This window comes from Rhinoderma darwinii, chromosome 3 (assembly GCF_050947455.1).
Source record: "Rhinoderma darwinii isolate aRhiDar2 chromosome 3, aRhiDar2.hap1, whole genome shotgun sequence".
Classification (NCBI taxonomy): domain Eukaryota; kingdom Metazoa; phylum Chordata; class Amphibia; order Anura; family Rhinodermatidae; genus Rhinoderma; species Rhinoderma darwinii.
In genome coordinates this window covers 351,423,564-351,447,780 of record NC_134689.1, presented here as the reverse complement: position 1 = coordinate 351,447,780, position 24,217 = coordinate 351,423,564, and the positions used below count along the sequence as shown (strand labels likewise).

At 41.0% G+C, this 24,217-nt stretch overlaps 1 protein-coding gene across 2 annotated transcripts in view; it reads left to right on the top strand.

Annotated features, from left to right (window-relative positions):
• Positions 1–24,217, top strand: part of ANXA4 (annexin A4) — an 84,305-nt gene that overhangs the window by 54,707 nt on the left and 5,381 nt on the right. For both annotated transcript variants that reach the window (XM_075858518.1, XM_075858519.1), the window contains exons 5-11: positions 7,828–7,941; positions 8,262–8,352; positions 10,405–10,484; positions 13,900–13,956; positions 18,064–18,157; positions 18,845–18,940; positions 20,777–20,835. In XM_075858518.1, coding sequence (XP_075714633.1) covers positions 7,828–7,941; positions 8,262–8,352; positions 10,405–10,484; positions 13,900–13,956; positions 18,064–18,157; positions 18,845–18,940; positions 20,777–20,835 — 591 coding nt within the window. The remainder of the gene's footprint in view (positions 1–7,827; positions 7,942–8,261; positions 8,353–10,404; positions 10,485–13,899; positions 13,957–18,063; positions 18,158–18,844; positions 18,941–20,776; positions 20,836–24,217) is intronic.

Here is a 24,217-nt window from a genome sequence, read left to right as displayed (position 1 = left end):
TACCATAATTCCTGTTGCTAGGGCATACTTAGTACACAGGCAGTTGTTGGGACATACCTATCAGTACACAGGCTAATGTACTGTAATATAGATATATGCCAGTACATTAACCTCTTAACGCCGAAGGACAGATATATCCGTCTTCTGCAGCTGCTAGTTCGCGCAGGAGGACGGATATATCCGTACTCTGATTGCGCGGGTACTGACAGTGTACACACGCGATCAGCGGCAGGAGCACGGCTGTTATACACAGCTTGGCTCCTGCTGCAACTGCCGGAATCAAAGCGCGCTCCGATTTCGGCAGTTTAACCCATTAAATGCCGCTGTCAACAGCGACATCCAATGTGTTGGACAGAGGGCGGGAGCTCCCTCTGTCACCCCATCAGCACCCTCGCAAAGAAATCGCGGGTCGCCGTCTGGTTTCCATGGCAGCCTGGGGCCTAACAAAGACACCCAGATCTGTCTTCAGCAAATGCCTGTTAGGCCATGCCGGAGGCATGGCCTAATAGATTGCCTGTCAGTTTTAAACTGACAGGCAATAATGCTTTTGATATACTAAGTATACCAAAGCATTATATATGCGATCAGCAGATCGCATAGTGAAGTCCCCTGGTGGAACTAAAAAAAAAAAAATGTAAAACGGTTAAAGTTTGTGAAAAAAAATTACAGTCCAGATAAAATAAAACTACTTTTTTTTTTTTCCAAAAAAGTGGTTTTATTTAAAAAGTGTTAAAACAAATAACACATGCATATATGGTATCCCCGCGATCGTAACGACTTGAACAATAACATGAACACAAAAAAAGGCCAAAATTCTCTTCTCCCCTCCCCCCCCCCCCATAAAAATGTAAACAAAAGTTAATCTATAAGCCCTATGTACCCCAAAATACTAATGAAAACTACACCTTGGCCCACAAAAATCAAGCCCACATACGGCCACATTGAGTGAAAAATAAAAAAGTTACAGCTCTTGGAATGCGGCGATGCAAAAACAAGTAATTTTTTTTCTAAAAGGGTTTTTATTGTGCAAACGTAGGAAAACATATAAAACCTTTACATATTTGGTATCCCCGCAATCGTGCCGACCCATAGAATAAAGTTAACATGTTATTTACGCTACATACTAAACGGCGTAAATTTATAACGTGAAAATCATCAATGCTTGAATAGCTGATTTATTTTCAATTCTCTCCTAGAATATATTGATTAACTTTTTTTAAGAATCTAAAAATGGTGCAAATACAAAATACACTCGTCCCGCAAAAAACAAGCCCTTATACGGCTATGTCGGCGGAATAAAAAAAAAGTTACGACTCATGGAATGCGACCGCGAAAAAAAATAAAAATCCTTGGTCATTAACGTGCAAAAGGGGTTAAAGTTTAAAAAAATAAAGTAAAAACAAAGTAATGTTAAATAAAAATAAAAAATACACATACACCTTTTTTACAATAAACATTGAAATAAGTCTCGATACATAAAATATTCACATATTGGGTATTGGCGCGGCCGTAATAACCTGCACATCAATTTTTTTGGCATCATTTATGATGTGTACGCTGTAAAAAAAAAATAAAAACTGCTTTCTATCACTTATTGTGGGGGAAAAAGTGTGAATTTAACCTCCATGTGCCTCACATTAATAGTAATTAACACCATCATGTACCTTACATATTAACCCATTATGACTGAGAAACATGATGGGGTTAATTACTATTCATGTGAGGCATGTGGAGGTTAAATTCATCACACCACGCGCCTCACATCAGAAAATGCAAGAACTTTTTTTTTATTTTTATTACTGTTGGCAAAGTATCGAATTGGTATCGAAATTGCAATACTAAACGGAGTATCGGTATCGAAGTTCAAATTCTGGTATCGTGACATCCCTAGTATACAATATAAAGTGATCGGTGCTATCGGTTGGCGATAATTGCATCACACATAGTTAGGGCTTATTCAGACGAACGTATAATACGTCCGTGCATCGCACGGACCTATCTTAGTCAATGGGGTCCGGTCAGACTGTCCGTGATTTTCACGCAGCGTATGTCCGCTGCGCAAAACTCACGACATGTCCTATATTTGCCCGTTTTTCGCGCATCACGCACCCATTGAAGTCAATGGGTGCGTGAAAACCGCACACGGACGCATTGCGCTACAATAGTCGAAACTATGACTGAAAACCGAAAAGCACCACATGCTTTTCTGTTTACAAACATAAAAACAGTGTCATAATGATGGCGGCTGCGCGAAAATCACGCAGCCACGCATCATATGCTGCTGACACACTGAGCTCTTGTGGACCTTTTTGCACGTGCAAAGCGCACACGCTCGTGTGAATCCGGCCTTAGACCGATAAAATTCAGAAGATGTATATACAGCTGTGTAGCAATAAAATTATTTAAAAAGCGGAACAAGGGTCTGTGTAAATATACAAAATAAATAAACCGCTACAATAAAGATGATAAAATGAATGTGCATATATGTATTTAAAACAGAAGGATTTACTTCTTAGAGAGCGATCATGTGGTATGACCGGTAATAGATTTAATCCAATGAGGTTTCGGTAATGTCATTGAGACCCACGGGCTGTAGACACAATAGCTTGTATATTCAGAAATTTTCTCACCTCAATCTGGTAAATCTGTAAGGCTCCATTCACACGACATTGTCCGAGTGTCGGTCGATTTAAAAACGTGTTTGTTTTTAACGGCCGATTTTGACCCGTTTTGTATCCGGTTTTGTTTTCCCTGTCCGTTTTAAAAACTGCTGAATTTAATTTGTCAATTTTTTTTGCCACACACTGCCCTCTGTAGATCAGGCCACACACTGCCCTCTGTAGATAGCGCCACTGTAGGGGACCGTTCCAAGAGAAGTCCCTGACGTCACTGTCCATATATGGACAGTGACGTCAGGGACTTCTCCTGGAGCGGAATCACTGGCCAAAGCATCGGCCGCTGTGGCCTGGGATTAGGGATTCCGCTCTTACAGGGAGCAATAAAATCTCCTCACATGCACTTCGCACTAGGAGGAGAGAGCGAGCGTCAGGAAGCACGGCCGTCACTTGGATCACATCCAAGTGGCAGCCGTGATTTACACGGCCCCATAGACTTCTATGGGAGCCGTGCGGCCGGGAGAACAGCCCAAAATAGAGCATATTCCATTTTTTGACGGGACAGTTTATAGTCCGTGTGACCCAATTTGGGGTCTATTCCTTCTGTGGCCATGTGACGGCCGTCCAAAAAACGTCCGTCACGCGGCTGAGAATCCCTGTCGTGTGAATAGGGCGTTAACATTTTTTGGAGAAAAATATACAATTGGAGTTACTGACACATTCCTAAATTCACAATTCTGTACTGCAGTACAATGTTGGGAAATGCTGTTTTTAAAAAAAAAACAATGTTAGGGGAGATACAGACGGACGTTGCGTTTTTGCGCGCGCAAACAATTCTGCGTTTTGCGCGCACAAAAACCATTTGACAGCTGCGTGTGTCATCCGTGTCTGATGCGCGGCTGTGTGATTTTCGCGCAGCCGCCATCATAGAGATGAGGCTAGTCGACGCCCGTCACTGTCCAAGGTGCTGAAAGAGCTAACTCTTTCAGCACCCTCGACAGTGAATGCCGAACACAATATCGAAAAACCTGTTGAAAAAAAAGAAAAAGTTCGTACTTACCGAGAACTTCCCGGCCGTTGCCTTGGTGACGCGTCCTTGGTGACGCGCCTCTCGACATCGGGCCCCACCTCCCTGGATGACGCGCCAGTCCATGTGACCGCTGCAGCCTGTGCTTGGCCTGTGATTGGCTGGAGCTGTCACTTGAACTGAATTGTCATCCCGGGAGGTCAGACTGGAGGAAGAAGCCGGGAGTTAACGGTAAGTCAGAACGTCGTTTTTTTTTCTACAGGTTCATGTATATTGGGATCGGAAGTCACTGTCCATGGTGCTGAAACAGTTTAACTCTTTCAGCACCATGGACAGTGACTATCTCCTGACGTCGCGTACCGATAATTTTTTTGCCGGTTTCGGCCGAACCCGGTGACGTTCGGTTCGCTTGTCCGGCTTCGCTCATCGCAAAGACACTCCGTTTGGATGTTCGGAAACAGAAAAGCACGTTGTGCTTTTCTGTTTACATTCATCCTTTTGACAGCTGGTGCGCTGTTTCAGTCGGTTCGCACGGAAGTGCTTCCGTGCAACCTGCGTGCTTTTCACGCACCCATTGACTTCAATGGGTGCGTGATGCGCGAAATACGCAGAGTTATTGAACCTGTCGCGCTTTTTGCGCAGCAGACAAACGCTGCGCAAAAAGCACGGACTGTCTGTACTGCCCCATAGACTTGTATTGGTCCATGCGTGCCGCGTGAAAACCACGCGGCCCGCACGGACCGAATACACGCTCGTGTGAATCCCCCCTTAGTGTTATATCAGTGTTTATTGATTCGGCATCGCAATTGTTGCGTGGTTCTCCCCACGTACTGTAGGTTGCATGGGCATTTCAAAAGATATGACAAAATCACTTCTACAGTTCATCATGGTTTTAATTGGAAAAGTTTCACCTATCAAAATAGACCTGAAACCTATGAAAAATGTTGGTGCAGCACAAACTCCTTTGATGGCCACAACGGAAAGAGCCGCAGACAGTAGGAAGTAAAATATGACATTTTCATTTTTATATCAAGTCTACCAGGTGCTATAATATTGCAAAGTGTTTGTGACCTCCTGTATGTAATTGTTGCTTTGTCAGGGAGAATTCCTTTAAAGAGGCTCTGTCACCAGATTTTGCAACCCCTATCTGCTATTGCAGCAGGTCGGCGCTGCAATGTAGATAAGAGTAACGTTTTTATTTTTAGAAAACGAGCATTTTTGGCCAAGTTATGACCATTTTTGTATTTATGCAAATGAGGCTTGCAAAAGTCCAAGTGGGTGTGTATTATGTGCGTACATCGGGGCGTGTTTACTACTTTTACTAGCTGGGCGTTCTGACGAGAAGTATCATCCACTTCTCTTCAGAACGCCCAGCTTCTGGCAGTGCAGACACACAGCGTGTTCTCGAGAGATCACGCTGTGTCGTCACTCACTTCCTGCCCCAGGTCCTGCATCGTGTTGGACGAGCGAGGACACATCGGCACCAGAGGCTACATTTGATTCTGCAGCAGCATCGGCGTTTGCAGGTAAGTCGATGTAGCTACTTACCTGCAAACGCTGATGCTGCTGCAGAATCAACTGTAGCCTCTGGTGCCGATGTGGCCGACACGATGCAGGACCTGGGGCAGGAAGTGAGTGACGTCACAGCATGATCTCTTGAGAACACGCTGTGTGTCTGCACTGCCAGAAGCTGGGTGTTAACGAACAGAAGTGGATGATGCTGATTCGTCAGCATCATACACTCCCATTCCTAACGCCCAGCTAGTAAAAGAAGTAAAAACGCCCCGATGTACACACACAATACACGCCCAGTTGTACTTTTACTGTAAACACGCCCAGTTGTACTTTTGCAAGCCTCATTTGCATAAATACAAAAATGGTCATAACTTGGCCAAAAGTGCTCGTTTTTTAAAGATAAAAACGTTACTGTAATCTACATTGCAGCGCCGATCTGCTGCAATAGCAGATAGGGGCTGCAAAATCTGGTGACAGAGCCTCTTTAAGCTAAGGGTCACTTTTAAGGATATGCCAATGTTTTTTATGATGTTCATAGAGGCTTTACTACCAGAGTTAAAAGTAGTAATACAATTGTGACCGAGTCATGGGTGAGGTGGGATACTTTCAGCATAGCTCCTTTAATAAGACTATGTGGAAAATACTTTTCTTTGAAACGTTTCTTTCGAATTCTACATTCCGAGCTAAAGTTTTTATTGCTGGAACAGTTCTTTCTAATTCGCCTAAACTGTTCCTGAGCCAGAAAGGGTAGTGTGCTCTTTTAAAACCTAAATAGCTATTAACGTCTACAGTTTTAAAATGTGTACTGGTGATGAAAGCACCCTTGGTGTCTTTGCTGATGATATGGTCTAAAAAGTCTATGGAAGAGGTGGAGTAATTGTGAGTAAAAAAAGTCCAAAGTCATTATTATTTAAAACATAATAAAAGACTATGCCTCGGCTTCATTCCCATTCCAAATAAAAAAAAAAAACGTCACGATCGACTGTAAAATAAAATAATGTCACTAAACAAGTTTCTCAAAGATAAAACAATCCTCAAAAATGCCCATGTATAAATTTGCATAGGACAGGGCAAAGCGAGAGCTCATGGCACGTCCTCCTTTTCAGTTTGTAAAAATCTGAGGTAAAGGAGAATATATTATGCTTCAGAATAAAATCTATACAATCTAAAAGAAAATCGTATTGAGCACATGGGATGTGTGGATCTAAGGTTAAAAAATGTCTTAATTGATGACTTTTTTCGTGGGAAACATTGGTGTATAAGGCAGACACATCTGCTGTTAATAAAAACAAAAATTAAATTGTATGTTCTAGAGATCTCGTAGATCTAAATAATCAATCAAGACAATAGGCTGAAGGTGTAGGTCTATAAAATGGGAGAGGTTACTAGTGAGGGGACCTATACCAGATATGATATATTCCTCTGTAGCCTAGTTACTACAGTAACTGTGAGGAGATGTCAGGCCGTGGGTCCCTCTGGCTTTGCGGCAGGGTTGCAAATGCGACTGCTGCGACTCCTATAGCTACACCACTAGGGACAAGGCATTAGGCCCTCTCCGCCTCGGGCTAGGGTGCTTGTCCATATTGCCCTCATTATAATCCGCCCCTGACCAGGAGCATCAAACCCATGGCCAGGAAAAAGCTTGAAAAATAAAGGCTCTCTGTAGCAGAGCAGTAAAGGCTGTGAAGCAAGACCGGAGAGTCCAGAGTTCAAGTCCAGGAAGTTCAGTTCCTGAATGGCCCTTCTACTCCAGTATCGTTCAGATAAACTCAATAGTCAAAATTATACCCTATAACCCAGTTGTCTGAATTCAGAGTTACGATCAATCTGGTCCTTACAGTCAGACAACGCTCTCCAGCTACTGGCTGCAGATTAATATAAATAAATATAATGCTTTATAGCCTGTATAAATATGCCTATTAAATGTCCAATTACACATGGGTAAGTATCCCAAGACCTATGCATATAGTCAATCTGTAAATACATACCCAAGTGTGTACACCTAAAAAACATGACTAGTCAGTATAGCAGTTAATAGAACTGGGACACAGGGGCGAAGCTGGGGGTGTCAATCGGGGCATGTACTCTGAGGGGCTCCAACAAGTCACTCTGCCTTGGCCAAGGTATTTTATATGCAGTACTAGGCACCAAATTGAATCCTTGCACCTAGTAAATGAAAGCCTAGGTATGTAACCTACAGAGCAGTTCTAGGCGGCACATCTAACTTATGTTTGCCAATATGCAGATTACATGGTGCAGTAAATATATGTCCGCATTTCTAGATTTGATCTTAATATTATGAAGGTTTTTTTTTTTATAGTGGCAGCTGCCAAAAACCTCAGACTGTAGAATGAAACTCCATGTTATCTCCCCAATCCTACTATATATCCTCCATCAGACATGACAACCACACGTGAACACACGGAGGCTATACAGTGTGCATACAAACTGGAATCACTGATGTTAATAGGAACTCTTGTGAAATGCTGAGGGTCTGTGCTGACTAACCATCACAAGAGGAATAAGATGCTAAATGTCATGACTTGTTGCACAAATATACTGTAAAACCGCAATTTCCTAGTCATTTTACTTATATTTACATTGTTGGGCTTTTTTAATTTACAACTAAACTTTTTTTAATGTACGTATATTTTATTTATTTTTTAATAGGACTTAGAGGATGATTTAAAATCTGAACTCACCGGAAACTTTGAAAAAGTGATCCTGGGCCTGCTCACCCCAATAACACTGTATGATGTGCTTGAACTAAAGAAAGCAATGAAGGTAAGACACGTGATGGGGCGTCATATTCTACAGTACATCTATAAATGTGTCCTTCAGAGCCAGACTTACGACTTTCTAGACAGATTGTAAAGTGAAGTATAAAAAGTGCAATACAGACTGCTCAAAAGTGATTCCATGACCTAAGACAGACTACTATTGTCTATAACGACATACAGAAGACATTATTATGCAGTTAAAAGTGGATGTGTAAATGTTCTTTATAGATGGATGGTGGTTCTTTAGAATTCGTTTCTCTAGTTTCCCAGTCTTATGGTGTCTCACTCTGCTCTCTAAAAATGTATTTGTCTTTCTTTTTGTAGGGAGCAGGAACTGATGAAGGTTGTCTTATTGAAATCTTGGCTTCTCGTTCATCAGAAGAGATCCGAAGAATCAACGTCACTTACAGAATGAGTAAGGAAAATTTAATGTTCCTTATTGTTCTGGAAATCAATGGACTTGTAACATGTAGCTATGACACATCAGTAGATCATGTTGACTGGACTTCTGAAGACCCTCCTTTTTTTTTTTTTTTTTTTTTTGCTGTTCCACCTGGTATAAAACCAGAAACGGGTCTGTTACAAGACCAATTAAAACAGATTAGTCATATACATCATGGGTCCTTTAAAAAGTGAGGATGTCCATTTTAACAGAGACAAATAACAGACCTAAATATAGCACCTCAAGTACCAATTTTGCCAGCGCAGGAGTTTTTTTTTTTTTTTTTTTACAGCTCTTTGATTTGGCTAATAGAGAAACAAATAAATCATGGTGCTTGGTAATCTGCCAAAACCCCTTTTTAACATTTGTCAATTATTCACGCTGCACTGGATAAGAGAACCTACTTCAGTGATAAAAATTTTAAACGTAATATTGTACCATTTTAAATGTGAGTTTGTCATATACTGTGTTGGGAGTTTTGCGTTACAGAAGGTTCCTTGACCTATGCATTGGTAATGGATCTCACACTGGCGCATGGTAAAACTCCACTTTATTAACGTTTTAACTGGGCATCCTTGAGTTATTGTACTCCAAGGCCTCAAATTCACAGGAGTCCCAGCTTGGACCAGCTGCATTATTGAATAGGGTACGGCCAGATGACAGTATCCGTACAGCCTCTGTGCGTCACGGTTAGCTGCCCACAAAATCACAGAATTCCCAAAAGTGAACAGGCTTTCGTTTAAAAAAACGTATACCGTGCTGTTTTTTTTTTTTTACCAGATACGTCTGTATGGAATAGCGTAATTACACAACTCCATACAGAAGAAAAAAAAACGGTATGCCAGCATGAAAGACGCCAGAACGACACAAATTTTGTTCTTTTTTTTTGGTCTCCGGGTAAATGGGGTTCTATGGCTACATCTAACATAAACGTCGGGAGCTTTCCCAGCGCATGCGATAAATGTACACTGCAAACACAATGTGTAAAGGGTCTTTAAGCGATATGTCCTTGTTACTCTGCAAAGTCGATTTTGCCAACTTCCCTGGGTTCTACATAGTTGTTTGCTGACTGACTCGCTGGACAACGATGACGCTCTTGGCTGAGTTGGGAAGACGCTTTTCACTGCTTCAACCCACAGTTGTAACCTACTGCCACCAATGACTGACCAGCACCTGGTGTGTTGCCGATAAGGGAACCTTTCCTTGGTGATCCACTCACATGCACACCAGTTCATAGACTCTAAACAATGTTCATTATTGTAATATGTCTCAATTTTTTTTTTTTTTTAAAGTTTCACGTGGAATTCCAAAAATTCTTCAGAAATATTAAGTCCTAAGTGCATACATTTAATTTCGGAGAATGTTCATAGGTTTATGGAAAACATTCAGGAAGGGAAGAAATAGGATCCAGCGCTGAGTAGAATTAAAATGGATTTTCTGTTCCAAGTTTAATGGAATGGGTTAAAAGGAAGTCCAGTTGTATGTAGTCCTGGGTGTGTAAGAAGTGGAGGTAAGTGTCCTCGGGGCCTACGCGTTTCGGACGACTGCCGCGTCCTTAAACTTGGCTGTCACTACAGCCAAGTTTAAGGACGCGGCAGTCGTCCGAAACGCGTAGGCCCCGAGGACACTTACCTCCACTTCTTACACACCCAGGACTACATACAACTGGACTTCCTTTTAACCCATTCCATTAAACTTGGAACAGAAAATCCATTTTAATTCTACTCAGCGCTGGATCCTATTTCTTCCCTTCCTGCTAGCCTGCCGTGTGCCGACACGAGGATCCGAGTGCTATCCACAACACACTGGAGTGTGTCAGGTGAGCTGGAGGTTCCCTCCCCAGTTTCTATTTATGGAAAACATTATATGAAATTCACAGTAGAATTCGCCAAGGGGACAAACTCCCATATTTTTCTCCTATTTCGTGTTGGCTAAAGCTCCATTACCATATGCATGTCTGTGTTGCCACCAGGTATTCAGAAGTCTCTTCCTTTCTCATGCGTTACGTTCTTCTTTCTCTTGCAGAACACAGCAAGTCCCTGGAGGACGATATTTGTTCTGACACATCTTTCATGTTCCAGAGAGTGCTGGTATCTCTCGCTGCTGTAAGTCTTCATCATTCTGGACTGCTGTCTCTTCTACCTGCATTGGGATAAGATATACATCGTAGATTTGAGGGGGATGACATTTAATATAGATATTCCTCACATATCATATTACACACCAGTTGACCTATTCATTATTCTCCAGATAACTTGCCCTGAAATATAGAGCTGAGCATCCAGGTATCACTCAATGCATTAATAATAATAAATGTATGTATTGCTATGGCCACAGCAGAAATTTTGATTTTGTGAAAAGGAGTACCTTAGATGAGATGGATTACTGGTAGAGGTTCTTCCTGAGACCAAGAGGGGCACATTTAGAAAGTGTCATTTGGATGACCATTTTCTATTGGCAAAAATCTGCAGACAGCTGAATCTTGCCCCAGTGAGTTAACACCTTCAGCTATTGATAAAACCTGGAGCAAAAAACATTGTGTGTTCCTGCACAGGATACGCTGTAGAATTTCCGCAATGGAAAATCTGCAGCGGAATCTCCAAAAAGCGCTGATAAATCTGTCACTGAGATCCGCAGCAAATAGTTTGGTTTTTGCTGCACATATTGCAGATTAAGGGTATGTTCACACGGCCTATTTACGGACGTAATTCGGGCGTTTTTGCCCCGAATTACGTCCGAAAATAGCGCCTCAATAGCGCTGACAAACATCTGCCCATTGAAAGCAATGGGCAGACGTTTGTCTGTTCACACAAGGCGTAATTTACGCGCCGCTGTCAAAAGACGGCGCGTAAATAGACGCCCGCGTCAAAGAAGTGACCTGTCACTTCTTTGGCCGTAATTGGAGCCGTTATTCATTGACTCCAATGAATAGCAGCGCTAATTACGCCCGTAATTGATGCGGCGTTCAAGCGCCTGCACATGCCGTTACGGCTGAAATTACGGAGATGTTTTCAGGCTGAAACATCCCCGTAATTTCAGCCGTTACGGACGCCCTCGTGTGAACATACCCTTAGTGTAAGCCCTGTAAAAACAGCAACAAATCTGTTGTGGAACATGCTCCCCTTTGAAGTCTATGGGCCATACACCTACACCTCTACACAGAATAAATTTACATCCTGGGAAGTTTCACACGGCTTTACTGACTTATCACCCCCCCCCCCCCTTCCCACAGCTGCTAAATTTTATTCACTTTGCTGCTTCTGTAAATGGTGCAGAATATACGCACAGAATTCATTGAGTAAATTCCACCGCGTTTACGCTACTTGGGAGCTCAGCCTTAAGATCTTGCAGAATATCCCCCCCCCCCCCCCCACCCCTGATGTGCTATAATGGTAAATGGTAATACCACCTAAGGATGGATTCACATCTGGCAGATTTTGTTGCAGAAATTTCTGTGACTGAAAATCCGTTCCATTCATCTGAATTGAACTTGCAGAAATCGATACATGTGCTGCCGAAACCCCATTCAGATGAATGGAACTGATTTTTAGTTGAAGAGATTTTAGCAACAAAATCTGCCACATGTGACTGCACCCTAAGGGTATGTGCGCACACAGAATCAAAAACGTCTGAAAATACGGAGCTGTTTTCAAGAGAAAACCACTCCCGATTTCCAGACGTTTTTTAAGCCACTCGCGTTAACGGATGTTTTTCGAGCGGTTTTCCTATAGAGTCGATAAAAAACGGCTCCAAAAACGGCTGAAGTGACATGCACTTCTTTTTTACGCGACCTGCATAAAAAAACGGCCCGTCAGAACAAATTTTTCAGCCGTTTACGGCCCGAAAAACGTCCAAAAATAAGCCGTGGGAACATACCCTAATACACAACGTATAATCTTCATAATTACATCATTGCTTCATCCCTGGTTTAACTGTGAAGCGATTTTTCCATTTTGCTTAGGCGTTCGAGGGAAACAGACGGCAAGGCTTCCTTCACACGCACTTTATTTTTTTTTTTAAAGTGTCCTATTTTAATTTGTTATACCTGCCGTTTTTGAAGTCCTATGAATTCAATACAGTTCACATACGGACCAAGACCACTTTTCACACGGCAGTATTTTGCATCACTTTTTGTAAATCAAAACCAGGAGTGGGTCCAATACACGGAAGAGGTGTAAATATTTCCTTTAGGCCTCATGCACACAACTGTAGTTTTCATCCGTAATTACGGATGAAATTGCAGATCCATTAATTTCTATAGGCCAAAGACCATTCCGTATATTTATATATTCCGGGCCGTAGAAATGATCCACACAATATAGAACATGTCCTATTCTTGTCCGCAATTGTGTCACGGTCTCTACCATTGAAATCTATGGGTGCTTCCGCAATTGTGGACGGCTAAGGATGTGCATCTGTATTTGCAGATACGTATTTGCAGACAGCAAAAATCTTTATGGGCGTGTGCATGAGGCCTTATACTTTTCTCCTTTGTAGGTACCACTCCTGGTTTTGGCTTGGAAATACTGAAGCAAAATACTGATCAAAATAATGCCATGTGAAAGTAGCTGACTGAAATTTGGATACATCTGTTTTTTTATTCTCCATAGACTTCAATGGGCGCTTTGCATCCGCAATACGATTGAACTTCGTGCCTGCTGCGTTTTTAAAATACACGTACATGCAGATGATTAGACTAAGTTCTTGCTGTAATTATTGTTATATGTATTGTCACTGTAAGGAAAGATCACATTAAAAGCCTTTAGCTGGCATGAACTGTTAAAGTCACAGTAAGTGCTTGCTCACGTTTGCGGTGGAGGCTCATTTAGAATGATGGTAAAATGATAATATAGGAGGGAACTTAACATATGGATTTAAGTTTTTAAAACTATTTAACTTTGCCCACAAACTGCTATCTGAAATACAGGTCTCCATAATCACATTTTTTTTTTCTTTAGATTTTTCATCTTAATCGCTTCAATTATCTGCTATTGGGTAACAATTGGCTAAAAGTGGGCAAACAAACCAAATTGTAATAACCTAGTAATTCTGTGTCCTGTCCATGCCACTGGACTTCGTCATTCCCCCAGTCCTTACGGTTTATCATCTCTAGATCTCTCCATGAGATGTCATGTGATCAGGCATCAGCCAATCACTGCCATGTAATATAATGTAAACATGGATAAAATAATGTGACGTGTCATGGATGTCATCAACCGGAAGGCCTGAGGAGTGGCAAGGACAAGCGGTCTTTGATGACTTGGGTACGAGCTAACCACAGTAACCTGTGGACGGATGGGTTTTAGTCTGATGGATTTCATTAACACAATGTCTGATAAGTTGTTTAGAACCATCTTAACATCCTCCATGGAATACTGTTCTCCTTAAAGAGAACCAGCAAAAAGATAGAGAAACTTTAAGCAATGATCATTGATAGAAAAACTATACAAATATTCTCCTCCAAAAATTAGGAAAATTCAACAATGATGTTAATATAGTGATGATATTCTTATTCTACAGGGTGGCCGAGACCAAAGTGATAATGCTGATGATTCACTTGCCAAGCAGGACGCAAAGGTACGTGTGTATGATGACAATGTTATAGCTATGACTCCTAAACTGAGTTAGGAAGCTGAACTTATTTGTCTTGATGATAAAAGGTTAAATGAGTTGTCCCAGCTGGACAGCCCCTTTTTATATGTCCTATTGGGTCATTTGGACATTATAGAGGGGTTTCCTGGGTTCGGGACCCTCCTCTTTTAGCTAAAGTGGTGATGGCATGATCATGTGCTTGAGTGGGTTCTATGTTATTTTCGCAGCTTTCCCAGTGAGAACATCTCATTGCAGCTGAACCTGTAGGGATCACTAAATGCCATCATTTGGTTCTAGCAAGGCTCTATTCACATCTACATTTGGGTTCGAACCTGCGTTGTGCCAATCCATTGTCCTGCTCCATCAGAGGAGCAGAACAAGGGAATGAAGGAACCAACGGTTCTGTTGCACGACGGACACCGCAGTTTGACGACAGAACCCATTGACTTCAATAGGTTCCGTTGGCTTTCCGCTGGATTTTAGCGGACAAGATAGCGCAGCATTCTGCGCTAATGTCTCTGGTAATCCCTGCCGGATCTGTTACGGAGGCCCCTAACACAGCCTCCGACGCAGATATGAACGAGCCCTAAAGCTTCAGTTCGTGACTGGTCCTTTTACTAATCTGTTTTTAACAAATCGAAACGGAAGCCTAAAATATTACATTGCCTTTAAAGGGATCAGTTCGGTTTCGGTCTTTTTATTGGGTAGAATACATAGTAACGTAGTTTGTATAGTTGAAAAAAAGAAATCGCTCCATCTACAGTAGTTCAATCTATTCTCCTGCAAGGTTGATTTCAGAGGCCAAGCGACAACTATTCTGTACATTGTGTAAACTCGCATAACCCAAAACGCATAGCAACAGAGCATGCCCTTTATAGATCCTGAACCAGCAAGGAGGAGCCCCTTTGCATGCCCTTTATAGATCCTGAACCAGCAAGGAGGAGCCCCTTTGCATGCCCTTTATAGATCCTGAACCAGCAAGGAGGAGCCCCTTTGCATGCCCTTTATAGATCCTGAACCAGCAAGGAGGAGCCCCTTTGCATTCCCTTTATAGATCCTGAACCAGCAAGGGTATTGTTGCAGGTGAGATATGGGTTGAGAAACGGCAAGCAGAATTTCTAAATGTAAGATCCGCGTCAGAAAAACAAGTAAAGTAAAGTCTTTATAAAATTACTCAACATAATATGTAGATTATTTCTAGATATGGATTAAAAATAAATGTGTTAACCTTTAATAACCTTTCTTTAGTGTTGCTCTGTGTCAGAACTGCAAAGTCTAAAATAAACTGCAGGTTTCACGTGGATAATTCCGAGCCGTCTGCAGAATGTGTGAGACATTTGAAGTGTTTGAAGACAGCGAGACTCAGTCTTTTGTTCTGCACCAAAAAAACCTCCGTTTTTGACACTTCCCTTGTTTCTTGCTGCTATTTCTTCCTTCGTTGTGCTTATTCACCCTGTGACATCCCTATACACACACACGCTGAGTTTTCCTCATATCGAGGAATTCAACTCCCAATTCGACATCTTCCTCTATGAAGACGCGGCCTCCCTTTCAGCTGAATCCATGCTTTTGTTCTCGTGACTCTTAACACCTCAGGTGGAGTTTTGAGTGGGTTATAAATACGATTTTTATGTCCTGTATTCAGAGAAGCCTTTTGTGTAGAATTCATTTTCATTTGTTTTTGGAAGAGATTACATTTTTTTAGATACTCTTTTCACGGCTGCTGTTGGGAGAAGGGAAATAATAACCTTAGCTGAGCTCATGGTAATGGCAGTATTAAATATTTATCCATTTTTGTTTTCTGTAATTTCTGCTATTCCACTCAGGGAATTTTACATAGTGTACAGAAGATATATATTTTAATTGTTCTTAAATTAGAACCCATAATTCGTCCCTTAGACTTCTGCCACTTCCATTTCCCCACATAGCTCATATTACTGGGGTTTGACCATTATATGTGAACCCAGGTACAGATGGTGCAGTGTATCAACTCCCAGTTGTCAATTTATTCATAAATTTTTATTATGAATAACAGAGGAATCGCACAATGCAAGTTCTAAGAAGAAAATGCTTGAAATGGTTATTTCATAGGAAATACTAGTATTTACTAACAAAGATATGGCAGGAGAGGTGACTGGTCTTCTCTAGGCTGCAGTTACACACTGTTTTGCAGCTATTTTTTGCGGGGGTTTTTTTTTTTTAGTGCAGCAAGATGTTACGTTAAAGTCTATAGTAAAGTATAAAATGCACTACACACCACTGCGTTTTGGTTTGTGGTCAGTGGCATTTTTTCCCAATTTCAGCATGCTCTGTGTATGGCATTTTTCCCACAGGCTTTTCTATAGGACCTAAAAAAAACACCAGAAAAAAGCATGTACAAATGGACACTTAAGTGGCGTTTCTTATTTAATCACCATACCAAACACGTTACATTTTAATAACACTAGCGTGTTTAGAAGCGGTTTTTTATGCAGTTTAAATTGCCAGAAAAATTGTGTGTGTCAAAGATGCCTTAAGATTCATCCAGAAGACCGCTTTAAAGAACTTTTCATTGTTGTTAAATAAAAAGTTCAGCAACTTTTGTTTTTAAATTCCTTTAAGTTTTTATACTCTGCTTGCAGTCAGTTAATGGGAACGGAGAGGCCTTTATTTATCAAAACTGTCCAACATGAAAATTGGCATGGTAGTCCATCGAAACAAATCTCAGTGCAAGTTTAATTACTGACCTAGTACTCCTCACATAGCTGAGAGTTTACCATGTGGCAGTCTAGGCAAGACTCTAAGCTAATCACACCAGATGCTGATACATTAAAATAACCCAGCCTTGTGATCAGGAAAGTTCAGGACCGGTATTTAGCATCTGAAGGTATACTATATTTTCAAGTACATTTGTAGTACATGTCCACTGCAAATTCCATCGTAAATTCTGTGAAAATGCTCTTTATAATTCAAAAGTAATGCTAATAGGGACAACCGATGCGGCACGTGCAAGTTTTTCCTTTGAAGACATGCCTCTAACCCTGCCCATACATACCCGGTTCAGCCCACACAGTATCATGCTCCCATAGTGCCTCCCACACCGTATAATTCAAAATATCTGCCCCCATACAATATAATGCCCCCATAGATGCACCCATACAGTATAATGCCTGTGTAGATAGTGCCCATATATTGCTACAGTGCCCACGTACATAGTACGATTGGGGCTCCCACAAGGAGCAGAAGCCCCAGCCAGAGCATCGGCCACACTGTTGCTGGGGATTCCGCTCCAGGAGTAGCCCCTGATGTCACTGTCCATATATGGACAGTGACGTCAAGGGTTTCCCGGGCTCAGTGCTTAAAGTAGCGCTGTGCCCGGGGAGTCCACGACAAGTGGAGGAGATTCCTCTGCTCCTCCGATCTGTACCAATGCTGAAGCAGGAAGCTGACTATTCCTTGCTTCCGCATTGGATTCAACTGTATCTGCGTCCTGAAGATGCAGATACAGTTGACACTGGGATGTACCACCTGCCACCCAGGACAACGGGACACCGCCCTGAATCCAGGACTATCCTGCTGAATCCGTGAAGGTTGGGATGGTTTGGTTAATTGGTTGTGTTTTTGTACAGGTTTACTTTTCAGCAGATGCTCATATAGAAGCAAGATGTGATTGAAGATCTAGGTACCTGTGGTCTGGCATGTAAACTTTAGACTATACCTTTTTGTTAGAAGGACCCCTTCAACAATAAGCAGATCAGTGTGTCCCACTCCTAAAACACTCAGTGATCAGCTGTAATCTGTGGGGGAACCTGGATGCAGGTACAACCGTGCCACTACCGGAGAAATTAGGTATTGGACTGCACATTGATTTCAATGGACACATGGCATCTAATGCACGCACATGCTGGGTCCTCCAGAGAAAGAGGGACTTTCTGTCTTCTCTCTTCTCTGGTTTATAGATGAGGGTTCGGAATGGCATGCATGTAAATGGAAAAACAGGTTTCTGTTGGTACGCCACTCAGCGTTCCTATCTTTTTGCGTATAAACCAAACAGGTTGTTTTATGTGGTTGAAGGATACTCTGACCATGAACTCTCTCCTTATCTTGTTTTAGGACCTGTATGAAGCTGGTGAGAAGAAATGGGGAACAGACGAAGTCAAGTTTTTGACCATTCTTTGTTCAAGAAACAGGAAACATTTACTTAAAGGTAAAACATGTTCTTCACATGTTAACGTGGATTTTTCTTGTATTCCGCTTTTCAGACTATGGATTGAAAATGTTTTTTAATTTTGTGGAAATGTTTAATTTTATTTAAGAATAATCTGTGATCAGAAATAAAAAAAATAGAATGAAACAAAATGACATATATTTATATAGCTTTCCATCTACTTTCAACGGCTTTGTCCAGTTTTGACAATCCCTTTTTGTTAAGGGTTCCCTGAAAATAAGCCGATCACAGACAGTCCTACTTCTGGGATCTCTAGCAATCACCTGTAATCTGTGGGGGAACCTGGTAGCAAGCGTTCAATTCCCCTGCAGCACCACAATAGGTTAAATTACATGGTGTTCATTGGACTCCATTGGCTGTCTATGTAATACGTGGACTTGCTGGGTCCTCCAGAGCGCCTTTTTGTAGCCACTTTTGGCTCTGGCTAAATGGTGGAGGTCTTTGAAAGGACGACACCCCATAATAAAAGACTGCCCTAATAGGATATTTATTTGAAAATGGGTTTAAACCAGGCAACCTGTTTCAGGTGGATATAAAGTGAGATATTTTATTTTGACCCGGTGCAATGATTGTGCTGAGAATTCAGCCAGGATTTGCAGAGCTATTGAAAGGATTGTATTTCTTGTGCAGATCTTAATCTTGACTATTTCATCTGTTCTGACTTAGTGTTTGATGAATACAAGAAGATTTCAAAGAAAGACATTGAAGCCAGTATCAAGTCTGAGATGTCTGGTCACTTTGAAGATGCTCTCCTGGCTATCGGTAACGCATTGATCATACTGTTATCTCCATTTTTCTTACACACAATAACAACCATGTAATTACATATTTGAATTTATGTTTGAGTAGGTTACTTTTTAATTGTGCACTAGTTCTAGAATGAGGGGTCCATAAATCTACTGTACCGATTAAATCCCATACCTTTTTTAGAATTACCTTAAAGAAGGTATGGAACTGAGTCCTAGCATTCCATGTCCGATAGGCATGCTGGAACTTGTAGTTGTACTATGGGAGCACCTCACATTGACAAGTATCCATATAAAGAACAAACGTGCTAGGACTCCCGACTTTGTGTCTGACCCAATAACTTTGCGTTTTTTTCCCCACACACCGATATCTCAGAATTAATTTAAAGGAAAATTCAACCTTTAAAGAGTAACTGCACTTTATGACAAAACAAAAGTTATTTTAGACACATGATAAGTTTTGTTCGGGGGGGATCTGGGTGCTGAGACCTCCACCATTGCTGAAAGAGATGCAGAAGTGCTCAGCTGAACACCATGCACCATCGGCTGGGATCGGGATTCCCCGTGTGACTCTTAATACATTTGGCGCAACTTCAACCAGCTTGTTTTTTACTGAAACTGATGCAGTCTTAATAAATTTCTCCCCGTTTTTTTTGTTTTTTTTTTAAAGGCCACCCCTGATGTAGACCAGTTTTCTGTGATAAATTACCAATTCCCCTTTATATCTAGGGTTGTAGTTATAGTAGGTGCTGAGGTTACAGCCACACTTGGACCCTAGGGGGCCCAGTGGCCACTTTGGCGCATAAGGGAATACCAGTGTTTATTCACTATACTATGACATCACTGTGTGGATTATCTATCTGTGTTGTGACATCACTGCATTAATTACCTCCTATATTGTGATATTACGGTGTTCATTACAGCTGTTCTTTGACATCACTGTCCGCATTATTCCTTTACTATGACCTCACGGTGCAATAACCTTTTCCTGTAACTTGACAGTGTGTCTTATCCGTGTACTGTGACATCGTTGTTAATCCTATTTTGTGACATTTTGTGCATTATCCCTGTATAGTGATACGCTGTGACCATAATTACTGTGCGCATCATCTCTGCACTGTGACGTAATTGGGACTATTATTCCCACTTTTGAACAACATACTAATGCATGCATTAGGTATTTGTGTGTTAAGATCATTTAGGTGTTGACATGTTAATGAGAATCAATAATTTATTTATTAATGGATTGTCTACATACAGTTTGCAAGGCAACTTGGCTCATTCCTAGAATAAGAATAAAGCCATAGTAAGATCCACCAATGGCAAAAAGTCTACTTGTTGACTGTTTTTGAATTCATATAATGAATTTAAGGCCTAGTTCACACTGAGTATTTTGCAGGCAGATTTTGACCTGCCTGCACTTTTTTGACACGGCTTTCGAGGCTGTTTTTCGCTCGCGGCCATTGAGGGCCCCGGGCCAAAAAAGCCCCAAACTTTTTTTTTTTTTTTCTGCTTCCCATGGGAGGTCAGAGGCGGAACCGCAGCAAGAAAGGACATGCCGTTTTTTTCCCCGTGAGTGGTTGAAAGCCGCCCGGGGTAAAAAAAAACGCCTCCGCTGCCAGTTGAAATCAATGGGAGGTGATTTTGAAAGTTGTGTTTTTTTTGGGTGCGAATTCTGCCGCTTTTGCTGCCAAAAACTGTGTGAACTCTCTCTCTGCACCTTTAGGCTTTTCATAGCAATCAGATTCTAGCTATCGTTGTTGTAGTTTGCAACAGAGCCATGGATAACACGCTTCTCAACTTAATCTAGGCATAGGAGAGGTGTTCCTAACCTATACATTTTATTTTTCAGTAAAATGCATCCGAAACAGATCCACTTACTTTGCTGAGAGATTATATAAATCCATGAAGGTGAGTTGTTCACAGCTAAATCAAAGTTGTCGTTGTATCTAACAGATCAATACATGAGATCAATAATAATTCCTCTATGGATTAGAACGACTCAAATCCTTACATTTATAAACTATAGGGAACCATAAGTTTTATAGAAACATTATGTCTCTATTTTTTCGTTTTGGTTGCAATATAAGGGTATCTTCACAAACCGTTTTTAGGAAAAACGCCTTGTGTTTTTGTGGTGTTTTTGTGACCTGATGTTAGCCGGAAACTGTGCGTGTGTGTGCGTACCACGTGACCATGGATAGATTTATTTATTTTTTTTATCTTCTGGAAGTAAACCATGAAAGCTTGGACTGAATAACAACAAGCAGATATCTTGAAAACCCCGTGGAATTAATACAGAAATTCTATTGAAAAATTGTACAACTTTTTTTAATTATACGAAAAATAACATTAATTTAGTGAAACGGGATAACTTTTTTAACCCCTTCCCTCCTCAGCCATTTTTCGGATTTTCACTTTTGTTTTTTCCTCCCCACCTTCCAAAAGCTATGGGTTTTTTTTTTTTTTCCGCCTATATAGCCATATGAGGGCTTGTTTTTTTGCGGGACAAGTTGTCCGTTTTCATGGCACCATTTATTATACCGCATAATGTACTGGGAAGCTGTAAAAAAATTATTTGTGGGGAGAAATGGGCAAAAAACAGTGATTACCCTATTTTTTGGGGGGGTTTGTTTTTATGGCATCCATCAGGCGGTAAAAACTACATATTCACCTTATTCTACAGGTTGATACGATTACGGAAATAGCAAATTTATATGTTTTGTTTTATGTTGTTACAGCCGACACTTCAGAGTAACGAGCGGCATCGAGCGCGATCCCGCTCGTTTAACTCGTTACAAGCTGCGGTCAATAGCGATCGCAGCATTTAAATCGTTAGAAAGAGGGGGGCGATCCCCTCTAACAGCTCATCCCCCCCCCCCTCCCGCAACGCAATCACGGGGGGGCGATGGTTGCTATGGCTGTCTGGGGGCCTAATGAAGGCCCCCCAGGTCTGCCATCTTTGTGCACCTGCCTCCGGCAGGGCTTAATATATGCCTGTCAGAATCACGATATACTGCAATACATTTGTAAAAATGAGTTAAATTAAAAAAAAAAATTTTTTTTTTAATGTAAAATGTTTTAGGTTAATGTTAAAGTTAAAAAAAAAAAAAAAAAAAACCTTTTCCCCCTGGAGCATAGTAAATAAATAAACATAATTGGTATTGCCGCGTCTGTAAAAGTCTGAACTATTACAATATATCATTCTTTAACCCGCACGGTGAACGCCGTAAAAAAAATAAATTGTAAATGCCAGAATCAATTTTTTGGTCACCTCAACTCCCACAAAAAATGAAATAAAAAATTATCAAAACGTCGCATGTACCCCAAAATGGTATCATTAAAAACGACAGCTTATCCCGCAAAAAATAAGCCCTCATACCACTTAATTGACAGAAAAATAAAAAAAGTTATGGCTCTCGGAATTTGGCAACACAAAATAAATTTTCTTTTTTACACTTAGGTTTTTACTTGTAAAAGTAGTAAAATATAGAAAAAACTACACATATTTGGTATCACCATAATCGTATCGACCCACAGAATAAAGTTAACATGTTGTTTTTAATTGCACAGTGAATTCCGTAAAAACGGCGGGTAAAAAACCATGGAGGAATCGCAGTTTTTTTCATTTTCTACTTTCAAAATTTTTTTCCCCAGTTTCCTAGTACATTATATGGCAAAATAAATGGTGCTACGAAAAACTACAACTCGTCCTGCAAAAATCAAGCCCTCATAGCACTATATCGACTGAAAAATAAAGACGTTATGGCTATTGAAAGGTGGGGAGGGAAAAATGAAAATCTGAAAGGGCTGCGGCGGGAAGGGGTTATAAAAAGAAAACCATTTGCTAAATTAAAAAAATGTTTTGTCGCCATATTCTGAGAGCCATAACTTTTTTTTTTTTTTCCCATCAATTTAGCGATGTGAGGGCTTAAATTTTATGGGACGAGCTATAGTTTTCACCGATACCATTTTGGGGTATATGCGACTTTTTGATCCCTTTTTTTTTTTTTTCATTTTTTTTTTTTTTAGCGCTAGGGTGACCAAAAAACTGCTTTCTGCATGGTTATATATATATATATATATATATATATATATATTTATTATTAGTTTTTTTTTTTACGCCATTCACAGAGCAGAATTTATGGAGTTTAAAAAAACGCTATATTGTGATAGTTCTGACTTTTACAGACGTGGCGATTCCAGTTATGTTAACTAATTTTTTTTAACTTTGATTTAGGGAAAAAATGTGAAAAGGGGTTTTGTTTTTTTTAACTTTTAATACTTTATTTTTTTTTGGAACATAACAAAAAACTTTAGTTGTCTTCTACTTTTTTTTTTTTTTTTTATTAGTCCCCCTAGGAGATTGAAGCAGTGATCGTTGGATCGTTGCATGATATACATGATATATCCACGAATGTATTGCAGTATATCGTGATTCTGACAGTTTCCCTTGAAGCCCTGCCGGAGGCAGAGCTTCAAAAGAGTACAAAGATGGCAGACCAGGGGGCCTTTGTTAGGCCCCCAGGCTGCCATAGCAACCGTTGTTACCGGCAGATCGTGCCGCGGGGGGCACGATGGCGTGTTTGAGAGGACGCCGCGCTGATTCTCACACTTGAAATGCCACGGACGCGATTGACCGCTGCATTTAAGGTGTTAAACGGTCGGAATCAAAGTGACCTTTGATTCCGCCCGTCGGCTGCGTGTAACAGCCGTCACCTGCTGTGTATGGAGTGAGCTCAGCCTGTGAGCGCGCTCCAAACTTCCTCTTAACGCAAAATCACGTAACTGTATGTGATGAGGGTTAAGGGGTTAAACACCTCATCCGTTTCGATAGGTGACAAGTAATGCTTAATTTTCGATGCAGCATTGTGGTAGGGAGAATTAGCACTTACGAAGCTGTGGGGTGGAGTAGGGGGGTCTCCCCTGTGCGATTAGCTTGTTGTGGGGGCTGGGGAGGCCAACATTTTCAGATTATATACTGTGCCAGTCCCATTTTTAACAGTGCCATAGATGAATGTTTATTTAGAGTACATGACACAGTTTGATTATACATATTCATGAGTCTTGCCTATTAAGATCTGGAATAAATGAAATCTGTGAAGTGTTCTGTGAATTGGTGGAATATGAAGGGATAAAAATTCATGATACTTTTCATTCAGTTCCTGGGTCACTTTTCTGACTTCTCCCAGGAGGGATGCACTGTCTGTCTCTCTGTCTGTCTCTCTGTCTGTCTGTCTCTCTGTCTGTCTGTCTCTCTGTCTGTCTCTCTGTCTGTCTCTCTGTCTGTCTC